At 40.7% G+C, this 13646-nt stretch overlaps 1 protein-coding gene across 1 annotated transcript; it reads left to right on the top strand.

Annotated features, from left to right (window-relative positions):
• Positions 1–766: 766 nt before the first annotated feature.
• Positions 767–4361, top strand: LOC108710035 (CREB/ATF bZIP transcription factor). Its single transcript, XM_018250387.2, has 3 exons — positions 767–1964; positions 2607–2682; positions 3844–4361. Exons 1-2 carry the CDS (start codon positions 1096–1098, stop codon positions 2650–2652), a joined length of 915 nt encoding a protein of 304 aa, XP_018105876.1. The 5' UTR covers positions 767–1095; the 3' UTR covers positions 2653–2682; positions 3844–4361.
• The last annotated feature ends 9285 nt before the right edge of the window (positions 4362–13646 follow it).

Raw genomic sequence — 13646 nt, 5'->3', positions numbered from 1 at the left:
ATCTCTTCCTGTTACAGTGAGAGCTGCAGTATTTCTGGTCAGCTGATCTCTTCCTGTTACAGTGAGAGCTGTAGTATTTCTTGTCAGGTGATCTCTTCCTGTTACAGTGAGAGCTGCAGTATTTCTGGTCAGATGATCTCTTCCTGTTACAGTGAGAGCTGCAGTATTTCTGGTCAGGTGATCTCTTCCTGTTACAGTTAGAGCGGCAGTATTTCTGGTCAGGTGATCTCTTCCTGTTATATTTAGAGCTGCAGTATTTCTGGTCAGGTGATCTCTTCCTGTTACAGTTAGAGCTGCAGTATTTCTGCTCAGGTGATCTCTTCCTGTTACAGTTAGAGCGGCAGTATTTCTGGTCAGGTGATCTCTTCCTGTTACAGTTAGAGCTGCAGTATTTCTGGTCAGATGATCTCTTCCTGTTACAGTTAGAGCTGCAGTATTTCTGGTCAGGTGATCTCTTCCTGTTACAGTTAGAGCGGCAGTATTTCTGGTCAGGTGATCTCTTCCTGTTACAGTTAGAGCTGCAGTATTTCTGGTCAGATGATCTCTTCCTGTTACAGTTAGAGCTGCAGTATTTCTGGTCAGGTGATCTATTCCTGTTACAGTTAGAGCTGCAGTATTTCTGGTCAGGTGATCTTTTCCTGTTACATTTAGAGCTGCAGTATTTCTGGTCAGGTGATCTCTTCCTGTTACAGTTAGAGCTGCAGTATTTCTGCTCAGATGAATGATCTCTGAGGCAAATGTAAAAGTACAATGTTTATTTAGATATATATTCCAGTTTGGTAAGAAACACTTGACGGGTTTTCCCTCTTAACCAACATGTACAGGAACCTGTCTCTGAAAACACCTCTCTGTAACAAAAAAGGCTCATATTATTTCAGAACAGTCATAGGGGATGGAGTTACTTTAAAAAGAAACCCCGGATGTAAAGAAGAGCGCGCCCAAGGCTCCAATAGGACAATAGTTGTCACATGACTCGGCGGAATACTCTAGTTTACACTTCCGGTAAAGAGCGGGCGCGAGTAGAACGTTCCGGCTGCGTTGCCAATGTGGCGGCTCCTAGTTTTTAGCCGAATCTCCCTTCCCTGAGACATCGACATGCGACACCGACTTCGAGACCGTGCTAATCGAACTCTGGCCCCAGCACAAGAACTCCGACCGGCCCGCAGGGCTCAGGTGAGAGCCAGAAAAGTGACGGGTGCCGAGGGAAGACACAGGGGCCAGCAGCCAATGGAAAGCCAATTCCATTGTCACTCAGACAATGCTGTAAGTGATGAGGCTGCAGCCGGGGGAGAGTGTATCGAGTTGGACATAGAGGGGGAGGGAAGTGCCGGCTGGTGGGAGGAACACGAAGCGCCACATGAGGAGGAACCGTTTGCAGAACTTTTGCAGCAACTGGTGGGTTCTGTGGACTTTGCTATTCCTGCTGACGGCACCGCCCTGGCGGACACCTGGCCCAGCAAAATGGCGCCTGACTCCACAAACATGGCCGCCGCGTCTGGGAAGAGGGCGACAGGTCGTTGCCAAGACAACAGGAACGCCTTGGCCGCACGCCTTAACCGCCTACGCAAGAAGGAATACGTGCACGGGCTGGAAAACCAGGTGGCGCGCCTCTCCGAAGAGAACAAGGAGCTGAAGCACGAGCGGAAGTCTCTCTGCTCCCGGGTGCGCGAGCTGGAAGGGGAGGTGCGCTACTTGCGGGCGGTGCTGGCCAATGACAGCGCGCTGTCCCTAGTTCTCAACCGTCTGACTGGACTGGGAGGGACACGCCTATCCACGTCACTTTTCTGCGATCCGTACGGAAGTGGAGGAGACCACGACTACGCCTTGCCTCTGACAGCTGCAGAGCGCGACCAGGAAGTGAATGACGGAGGAGGAGGAGGAGTGTGTCTGCACGTGGACAAGGACAAGCTCTCGGTGGAGTTCTGTGCCGTCTGCTCCAGGAGCGCCTCTTCTGCGGACAAAATGTAGGGTCAAGTAGCTGCTTTGATTGGTTGGGATGGACAGCTGCAGCCAGAGGACACTTTATGACTAACAGACACTACAGCTGTTTATACGGTGCCTGGTTCAGCCAAATAAACAGGCCACGTCTAGAGCATTCTCAGATCCATGGTGATCAGCCACTGCTCTTAGAATGCTTCCTATATGTTGTACAGATGATTATACCCAATAGGAACTACATGTCTGCTTATAATAGTGGAGACCAACCTGTGGCCCTCTAGTGCTTGAACAGTTGTTCCCCTATATCTATATAATCTATATCCTATATACCACAGCATTTTACACTTATGAGTCTGCCCCAGCAGTGTTATACAATCTAAGGTCACACTCACACACTAAGGTCAGTTTTATCCAGAGCCAAATAACCTGCCTGTGTGTTTTTGGAGTGTGGTAGGAAACTGGAGCACCTGCAGGAAACTACAGTCAACTACTGATCACGTTCCAGTTCAATAGCTGGAAGGTTGCAGGTTGGACATGACTGGTATATAAATATATAATGCCTGGAAAGCAGAATAACGTATCTTTAGGTTGCATTTGTTCTTCCTTATGTGCATGAGCAAAGAATACTGTGTGCATCCTTATACTTTACTAGTAAACCTCTCTGACAGTTTCTTTTTTAGGTGGTTTCTGGCCTTTCTCTGCTGCCGCAGTTAAAGAGCAGTCGCTTTCCGTCCTCGCAGCCTGGTAAGGATCCCTATGATTACCGTATGCAGGGCTAACATGTGAGATAGCACCGTTAGAGGCATCAGTCTTTATGCATGTCTATATTAATGAAGCCAATTATTGGCTGTTAGTTAATTACAAGCGATTAAGAACACAGTGCAAACGTTGCACCAGTAATACTAGATCTTGTGGAGGTGATTGGTAAACTTAATTTTTTGCTTAAACTTAAATTAAAAATGTCACATCTTGTTGAGTTTACCAAAGAACCTTTAGAACTCTGTACAATTCACGCACCCTGTATGAAACGTCTTCAGCTTTTTTTTTTTTTTTTTGTAGTAGTAGTAGTAGTGTCAGGAATCAGTACAATTGTAATTTGCTGTAAAGTGAGATTTCACAAAGAACTATAAAGAAAAAAATAGTAGCGATTTAAAGGGGTTGTTCACCTTTAAGTTAACTTTTAATATGTTCTAGAATGGCCAATTCTACGCAACTTTTCAATTAGTCCTCAGTATATATATATTTTTTTATATATAGTTTTGGAGTTATTTGACTTTTTCAGATGGGGGTCACTGACCCTGTCTAAAAACAAATGCCCTGTAAGGCTACAAATTCAGTATTTCTACTTTTTATTACTCGTTTTTCTATTCAGACCCTCTCCTATTCATATTCCAGTCTCTTAATCGACCTACTGCAAGGTTGCTAGGGTAATTTGGACCCTAGCAACAAGCTTGCTTGAATTGCAAACTAGAGAGCTGCTGAATAAAAAGCTAAATAAGTCAAAAGCCACAAATAATAAAAAATGAAACCCAATGCCAAATAGTCTCAGAATATCATTCTCTGTCTACATCATAGTAAAAGTTAATTCAAAAGGTGAACAACCCCTTTAACAACATAACTGTTAAATTTCACCCCAAACTACAATGTACTCCGGCCATAAATAGTAGTAACGTTGCTCAGTGCCCCAGTCTCTCATATATCTCTGGCAGTTGCCATATTTTCATATATAAAGAGCTTATACCCCAGATGTCTACAAACAAATATCATTGCTGGATCATCTCAATGAATGATACGTCACCCAGTCATTTCACACTAACCTCTGTATTAGACATTGTTCTTTTTGAAATCTCACTTCTATTGAATGAGCATGTATATTTAGCATCCTTATTTTTCTTTATGCTAAAGTGGATTCAGCTGTATTGGGGAGAAGACTCGGGACCAGCTGCTGGCCACATTCCCTGCTTTGTATTATAAGGTAGTATGGTACAAATGGAGACTGAGGTAATATCAGGGTTTTTTTTTTTTTTAATATGTATTTACGGAGCTCTGTTTGTAATGAGGCTTATTCTTTGCAGTTCTTAAGATGTAATATTCTATATATAAAATATGGACAACTGTGTAGGATGTAACATTGAGTATCTGCCTAGTTCAGTGGTGTGTGCATATACATAATACATTTATATTTCCTCCAAATTAGATCTCCATTGGATCCATGTCAATTGCATGATCTCGTTAGGTGGTCATACACAATAAGATCTGCTACTTTTGCAAGGTCGCCCCAATATGGCCACCAACTAATGTTCTTCTGCTTAGGAATAAAATTAGAAACATTTCTCACATCTTTCCTAAGCAGAAGAACATCAGCCTCTTTCTTTCTCCTGACAACTTCCTTGACTACTTGCTGGTCAGACTGGTGGGAAACTGACCAGCAGTTGGCGCTGTTGGAACAAAATTCATTCATATTAACAGTACATGTATTCTTTAATCATCAGTTTTACATTCACTTATTTTAAAGGTTTACTTATCCTTTAAGTCTACTAGAAAATCATATAAACATGAAATAAACCCGATAGGCTGGTTTTGCTTCCAATAAGGATTAATTATATCTTAGTTGGGATCAAGTACAAGCTACTGTCTTATTATTTCAGAGAATTTTTAAGTTCTAAATTTAAAAAAAATTCTGATTTAGATTAAAATGGGTTCTATGGGAGACCACCTTTCCGTATTTCAGAGCTTTCTGGATAACAGATCCCATACCTATGGATTTCCCAAGTTACTTTCTGCACAGTTGTATGGTTTTCCTCTTAAGAACTGCTTGGTCCTAATTAAAATGAATATTTGCACTAGCTGAAAAGGATTCTGGGGCAGTTATTGCATGTATTTGTTCAAGATCAGTTGGACAGTTTTAATTTGTTTTTATGAACTTATGTCCTACTCTTAGATATAAATATTGTAAATAGGGCAAATGACACAGGCAAACTGTTTCTGCACCTGTAAATAGACTGTGATTTGGTAAAGTTGTGGGTTAATAACTGTTTATTTGGCACCGTCATCCTGTTCTCATTCAGCCCGGCTTTGATTTCAGAGGTTCTTTATTTTTCTGTTCACTTTAAATTGCAAGTCTGATATTGTTCATAAATGTTCCTTTTTAAATCTATTGTTAAACCAATGGGTTACTAAGCAAGATTTGTTAATACTTTAATCACAGTTAGTTGGTATCCTCCATCTTGGGCCTAATTCAGTGTTTCCCCAAACTGATGGACATCACCCCCATAATCAACTTGTACAAAGCTGTAGAGTTCTGGGATTTTGTTAGTTCTATACAAAGTACTTGTTTAGAGTGAACATAAATACAATATTTGACTTGAATGAAAATGTGCTTTAATAAACTGATTTTTCACATTGTTTCTATCTTTCCTTTTAATGTTTAGGTTAAATATTCAGCCATTTGAAGAATAAGGGACTTACTCCTCAGTGTCCCAGTTCATGGAACCTGGCTAAAAGTAGAGAAATATACCGATATTTAAGTGCTGTTTGTGGAGTTTGGACTTCATCTCCATGGAAGGTTAATAAAGGGCTTGTTCATGTTTGTATTAAAGGAACAGTAACACCAACAGATGAAAGGGTTTATAAAGTAATGAAATTACAATGGTGTGTTTGCTTCAGAAACTCTACTATAGTTTATTTAAACAAGCTGATGTGTAGCCATGGGGGCAGCCATTCAAGCACAGGATACACAGTAGATAACAGATAAGTACTACTATAGTTTATATAAACAAGCTGCTGTGTAGCCATGGGGGCAGCCATTCAAGCACAGGATACACAGTAGATAACAGATAAGTACTACTATAGTTTATATAAACAAGCTGCTGTGTAGCCATGGGGGCAGCCATTCAAGCACAGGATACACAGTAGATAACAGATAAGTACTACTATAGTTTATATAAACAAGCTGCTGTGTAGCCATGGGGCAGTCATTCAAGCACAGGATACACAGTAGATAACAGATAAGTACTACTATAGTTTATATAAACAAGCTGCTGTGTAGCCATGGGGCAGTCATTCAAGCACAGGATACACAGTAGATAACAGATAAGTACTACTATAGTTTATATAAACAAGCTGCTGTGTAGCCATGGGGGCAGCCATTCAAGCACAGGATACACAGTAGATAACAGATAAGTACTACTATAGTTTATATAAACAAGCTGCTGTGTAGCCATGGGGGCAGCCATTCAAGCACAGGATACACAGTAGATAACAGATAAGTACTACTATAGTTTATATAAACAAGCTGCTGTGTAGCCATGGGGGCAGCCATTCAAGCACAGGAAAGGCTGCCCCCATGGCTAAACAGCTTTTTTTATATAAACTATAGTAGAACAGGTATAGGATCCCTTATCCGGAAACCCGATATCCAGAAAGCTCCGCATTACTGAATGGCTGTCTCCCATAGACTCCATTTTATCCAAATAATCCAAATTTTTAAAAATTTCCTTTTTCTCTGTAATAATAAAACAGTCGCTTGTACTTATAATTAATCCTTATTGGAAGCAAAACCAGCCTATTAGGTTTATTTAATGTTTAAATGAATTTCTAGTAGACTTAAATCATGAAGACCCAAATTACGGAAAGATCCGTTATCCGGAAAACCCCAGTCCCGAGCGTTCTAGATAACAGGTCACATACCTGTACTTATCAATTATCTACTGTGTATCCTGTGCTTGAATGGCTGCCCCCATGGCTACACAGCAGCTTGTTTATATAAACTATACTAGTACTTATCTGTTATCTACTGTGTATCCTGTGCTTGAATGGCTGCCCCCATGGCTACACAGCAGCTTGTTTATATAAACTATAGTAGTACTTATCTGTTATCTACTGTGTATCCTGTGCTTGAATGGCTGCCCCCATGGCTACACAGCAGCTTGTTTATATAAACTATAGTGGTGTTTCTAAAACAAACACACCAGTTGTACCAGGGCAGTAGTGCAGTGTATTTTAAATACATTAAAACTTTCATTTTTGCTGTTAATGTTCCTTTAACCTTGCAGACTTCAATCACCTGAGACAATTTGGAATCGGTCTTAATATTTTAGCTTTTGTGCAACTGCTCTCCACTTTGGAATTTCTGCAGCTCTATGGTTGCTAGGGGCTAGTTTACCCTAGTAACTAGATAGTAGGATGAGTAGTAAGTAGGTGCAAGAGACTGGAAGATGAATATGTGGGGCTGTGTGAATAACCCCAATAAGTTAATTGCACTGCTTCCCATGAGAACTAAGAATTGCAGAGCAGCTGTGGGAAGTACAAATCAACTTCATTCCCAAGAAAAAGCTCATGTAACAGATTCATATCCTTTTCTGTATGTTTCAGAGTTAGGGAAGGTTCATGTTATTGGATGTAGATGAATATATTAATCATTTCTGCTCTCTACTAAAACAGCCCCTGCTGGTACAGGTATGGGACCCTTTATCCAGAATTCTCGGGACCTGGGGTTTTCCGGATAACGGATCTTTCCGTAATTTGGCTCTTCGTACCTTAAGTCTACTAGAAAATCATATAAACATTAAATAAAGCCAATAGTCTGGTTCTGCTTCCAATAAGGATTAATTATATCTTAGTTCGGATCAAGTACAAGCTACTGGTTTATTATTACACAGAAAAAGGAAATTATTTTTAAAAAAGTTTGTATAAAATGGGGTCTATGGAAGACGGTCTCTCTGTAATTCGGAACTTTCTGAATAACAGATTTCCGGATAACGGATCCCATATCTGTACATGGAACATGAACTTTTGGCTTTCAGAAAAACACAGTTTTGACTCCTAACGTGTGTTATTGAAAGCAATAAATGATTAGTAGTAAAGGTATGATATCGGTTATCTGGAAAGCTCCAAATTACAGGAACGCTGTCTCCCATTTACTCATCCACATTTTTAAAAACTATTTTCTAGGGATGCACAGAATCCAGGATTCGGCTGAATCCTTCTGCCCAGTCGAACTGAATCTGAATCCCAATTTGCATATGCAAATTAGGGGTGGGGAGGTAAATTGCGTGACTTTTTGTCACAAAACAAGGAAGTAAAAAAATTTCCTCTTCCCACCCCTTAATTTGCATATGCGGGTTTGGTATTTGGCCGAATCTTTCGTGAAGGATTCGGGGGTTCAGCCGAATCCAAAATAGTGGATTCTGTGCATCCCTATTCTGTACTAATAAAATAGTACCTTATACTTGATCCAACTGAAAATGTAATTAATCTTTACTGGATTATTCCGTTTTACATGAGTTAAAGGACAAGAAAAAGTTAAACTAAAGAAGTAGCTAGAAATGTTGTACATGATGTTTTGTGCTTCTGTACCAGCCCAAGGCAACCACAGCCCTTTAGCAGTAAAGATCTGTGTCTCCAAAGATGCCCCAGTAGCTCCCCATCTTCTTTTCTGCTGATTCACTGCACATGCTCTGTGCTGCTGTCACTTACTGAGCTTAGGGACCCACTCACAATATACAGTACACATAGAATAGAAATGTCACAATATAAGGCTGATTAGTAAATAATGCACATAATTACTACATGGCAGCACAGAAACCAGTGCAATTAGCATCAGAATTGAATAATCAGCAAACCTATAGCATCAGCTTATATTACAGCCAGGGAAGCTCATTTTCTGCTGGATAATTAGTGACGAGCCCTAAGCTTAGCTTCTCAACAGCCAATCAGAGCCCACTGAGCATGTGAGTGTCACAGACACTTTCCAAGATGGTGACCCCCTGTGACAAGTTTGAAGTCCTGGATCATTGCTGCTATTGACAAGCTCAAACTTTAGCCTCGTGCAATAAATTCACTATATAAAATAGGACATTTTTAGCCACATTCATTTTTAGGGTTTAGTTTTCCTTTAAGATTTGACAATTCTGTATAACTGGTCCCATATCTGTAGTCAAATTTATATACTCATAATGAAATATCAACTTGTTTAAAGTTGAATTAAAGAATAAGGAAAGGTGGGTGAATTGGTTAGTCATCCTACATAGTGAATATAGTCTCTCATCTTATACCTGGGTTTGGTGCTCCTCTTTATTGAAAAGCCCACCAGCCCCGGGGTCCTGACACAGGGATTCCTTGCAGCTTCCCCAGACCCAGTCTATCCACAGTAATATAAACGTTATGATTTTACTTTATTGCAAATGGGATCAGGGTGAAACCACTACAGGGAGTCCTGGGGTTGTGGCAAAAAAATGGGAATCTGGTGCAGTACTGGTGGGCCACCAACAAGTCCTGCTGCCAAGAAGTAGCTGAACCCTTTCTAAAAGACCAGTAACATCAAATTCTTTTAAAACAATTTATAAGTATACTACGGAAATATAAACCACCAACACATATTAAATTTTAAAATCTCAAAAGTCTTTATTTAGAAATAACTTACCGAAACTACGCTTGCGCTTCTCTTCAGAAAAGGCGATCCATCGTGCGGCACTCGATTTCTCCTCCCTGCTTTCTTTAAAGGGATACTGTCATGGGAAAAAAATTTTTTTTCAAAATGAATCAGTTAATAGTGCTGCTCCAGCAGAATTCTGCACTGAAATCCATTTCTCAAAAGAGCAAACTGATTTTTTTATATTCAATTTTGAAATCTGACATGGGGCTAGACATATTGTCCATTTCCCAGCTGCCCCAAGTCATGTGACTTGTGCTCTGATAAACTTCAATCACTCTTTACTGCTGTACTGCAAGTTGGAGCGATATCACCCCCTCCCTTTACCCCCCCCCCAGCAGCCAAACAAAAGAACAATGGGAAAGTAACCAGATAACAGCTCCCTAACACAAGATAACAGCTGCCTGGTAGATCTAAGAACAACACTCAATAGTAAAAACCCATGTCCCACTGAGACACATTCAGTTACATTGAGAGGGAAAAACAGCAGCCTGCCAGAAAGCATTTCTCTCCTAAAGTGCAGGCACAAGTCACATGACTGGGGGCAACTGTGAAATTGACAAAATGTCTAGCCCCATGTCAGATTTCAAAATTGAATATAAAAAAATCTGTTTGGTCTTTTGAGAAATGGATTTCAGTGCAGAATTCTGCTGGAGTAGCACTATTAACTGATGCGTTTTGGAAAAAAACATGTTTTCCGAAGACAGGCTCCCTTTAAAGGAGAAGGAAACCTAGTCGGCGCAAAAACCCTCCCCCCCCCTCCCGTGTGTTGCCCAACCCTCCCTCCTCCCCCCTGGCCTACCTGACCCACTGGGCAAATGCCCCTAACTTGTTACTTACCCTTCTGCACAGGTCCAGTCTACGGAGTTCACCGACACCATCTTCTTCCAAGCGATTTTCTTCCTGCTTTGACCGGCGCAAAGTGAAATCGGAAAACTTTGTGACTTTTGGCGCATGCGCAGTAGATCTGTACCGGCGAAATGCTCCTACTGCGCATGCGGCAAAACGCCAGTCAAAGCAGGAAGAAGAAGATGACGTCTGTGAGCTCCGTGGACTGGACCTGCGCAGAAGGGTAAGTAACAAGTTAGGGGCATTTGCCCAGCGGGACGGGTAGGTCGGGGGGGAGGGTTTTTGCGCCGACTGGGTTTCCTTCTCCTTTAAAGGAGATAGCCAGGGAGGAGAAATCGAACGCCGCATGATGGATCGTCGCCCTGCCGCCTTTTCTGAAGAGGAGCGCAAGGGGCGTTCCAGTACGTTATTTCTAAATAAAGACTTTGCAATGTTAAAGTTTAATATGTATTGGTGTTTTTTTTTCCCGGAGTATACAAACTAATTTTTTATAAAATCTTTTTGATATTACTGATCCTTTAAAGACCAACACACACAGGACTTGTATTATTCATTCTTCAGTAAAGGGATGCACCGCATCCACTACTTTGGATTAGGCCGAACCCCTTGCGAAAGATTCAGCCGAATCCGAAGGGGAAAACATGTTTTACTTCCTTGTTTTGTGACAAATTTGCATATGCGAATTCTGTTCGGCCAGGCAGAAGGATTCGGCCAAATCTGAATCCTGGCAGAATCCCAAAACGAATCCTGGATTTGGTGCAATATTACTTAAGTATTATACAGAGATTATTTACTCCTATTAGTCCAGTAGAGTTTACAATCCAATGTCCCTGTCGTAGTCATATCAGGAGCCGTTTAACCTCCCTGTGTGTGTGTTTCGGCATGTGGAGCAAATCCACACAAACATGGGGAGAACCTGCAGACTCCTTACCATGGCTGGAATGGAACCCAGGGCCACAACACTGAAAGTGTTAACAGGGAAGATGAACTTTCCCTTAAAAAAAAAAAAAAAAAAAAAAGGGCTAAAAATTACTTTATCCGATTTTAGAAATGATACCAATGTTGCAAATACAATTGTTAGGGATTGTGGGACTGACACAGGAAGAGACCTAGAACCCCACTGAATGTCACCCATGGGTGCTAAGGAAGTGACGCTGATTGCCATTCAGCTAACAGGGAGATGCGTTTCAGTGAGGATAAATGTGAAGGCACATGCAGTTAGGGTGAGTTGTGTTGCTAAAGACACTTACACACGAGTGTTTAGTCTTGGAGGGTTAAGCCCTGATTGGCAGAGCCCTGTGTATAGGACACCAGCCTTAAAGGGATACTGTAATGGGAAAAAATATTTTTTTCAAAACATCAGTTAATAGTGCTGCACCAGCAGAATTCTGCACTGAAATCCATTTCTCAAAAGAGCAAACAGATTTTTTTATATTTAATTTTGAAATCTGACATGGGGCTAGACATTTTGTCAGTTTCCCAGCTGCCCCCAGTCATGTGACTTGTGCTCTGATAAACTTCAGTCACTCTTTACTGCTGTACTGCAAGTTGGAGTGATATCACCCCCTCCCTTTTCCCCCCAGCAGCCAAACAAAGGAACAATGGGAAGGTAACCAGATAACAGCTCCTTAACACAATATAACAGCTGCCTGGTAGATCTAAGAACAGCACTCAATAGTAAAATCCAGGTCCCACTGAGACACATTCAGTTACATTGAGTAGGAGAAACAACAGCCTGCCAGAAAGCAGTTCCATCCTAAAGTGCTGGCTCTTTCTGAAATCACATGACCAGGCAAAATGACCTGAGATGCACCTACACACCAATATTACAACTAAATACACTTGTTGGTTCAGGAATGACATTTTATATTGTACAGCGAATTATTTGCAGTTTAATTTAGAAATAAAAACTACACCATAAAAATCACGACATAATCCCTTTAAAGAACTTGACACTTCACCACAGAAACCCTGTTTAGATGCAAATTTTATACCTTGGTTTTGGAGCAGTTTATACTGATATAAATATTTATATATATTAAAAAAAAAAAAAAACAATTACTCAGGCAGTGCCTCAATGTCAGTCCCAGGAGGCGGCAACTTTATCATTTGCTGATATATATTATAATGACGGGAACTGATGTAAACATCAAACATGGCCTGAAGGATCAGGACAAAGCTCATCTTCTTCTAAACCTGCTTGGATACTGCTCCAGAAGCGCAAAATATTCCCTTTGTCTGGCAGACGGTCGTCTGGTACCTGAATACAAAAGGAATAAGCTCAACACAACTTATTGCACACGCCAAATTTGATGGTCAACTCTTGTTAATATATAGTGAATAAAGTACCCCCTCTTGTAAAATATAAGGATATTATAAGTTACCGAGGAGTTTCATGACCATATAAAAGTACGAGGCCGAAGGCTGAGTGTTTTTATACAGGTCATGGAACTCCGAGGTAACTTCTAATATCCTCATATTTTACAACTGGGGGTACTTTATTTATTATAATACACAAGTTTCAGTGAGTCATGTGACGGAAATGACATCAGAACTGACCGTTTATAACTGATGACATCAGAACTCACCGTTTATAAGAATATAATTTACAGGATATTCATGGCTTTTGTGTATTATAAAGGTATACATAGATGTCTCTGGGCTCATTTAAAGGATAAGTCAACCCCATAAGAAGCCTCTCCAATTTGCCTCAGAAGGGTAAAAATTTCCTTCCTGACTCCAAGATGCAATGGGACCAGTCCCTGGATCAACTTGTACTATGAGCTATCTCCCATATCCCTGTATTCCCTCACTTGCTAAACACCATCCAAACCCTTCTTATACCTGTTTCCTTCTCCTTTAAAGAATAATTAAACCTTAAAAATATGTGATTGTAAAACTGATAAGGGGGCTATTCTAAGAACATTTGCAATTTACATTCATTATTTATTTTTAATTCCAAGATATTAAGGGATACATGTACTGTTAATATGAATGAATTTTGTTACAACAGCTCCACCTGCTGGTCAGTTTCCCACCAGTCTGACCAGCAAGTAGTCAAGGAAGTTGTCAGGAGAAAGAAAGAGGCTGATGTTCTGCTTAGGAATAAAATTAGAAACCTTTCTCACATCTTTCCTAAGCAGAAGAACATCAGCCTCTTTCTTTCTCCTGACAACTTCCTTGACTACTTGGTGGTCAGACTGGTGGGAAACTGACCAGCAGGTGGCGCTGTTGTAACACAATTCATTCATATTAACAGTACATGTATCCCTTAATATCTTGGAATTAAAGAAAAATAAATGCTGTGAAGATGTGGAATTGTCTCCCTGAATCAGTGGTACAGGCTGATACATTAGATAGGTATAAGAAGGGGTTGGATGGTGTTTAGCAAGTGAGGGAATACAGGGTTATGGGAAATAGCTCATAG

This window comes from Xenopus laevis, chromosome 2S, assembly GCF_017654675.1.
Source record: "Xenopus laevis strain J_2021 chromosome 2S, Xenopus_laevis_v10.1, whole genome shotgun sequence".
Lineage (NCBI taxonomy): Eukaryota > Metazoa > Chordata > Amphibia > Anura > Pipidae > Xenopus > Xenopus laevis.
The sequence above is the reverse complement of the archived record's forward strand: the minus strand, read 5'-3'. Positions and strand labels throughout refer to the sequence as shown.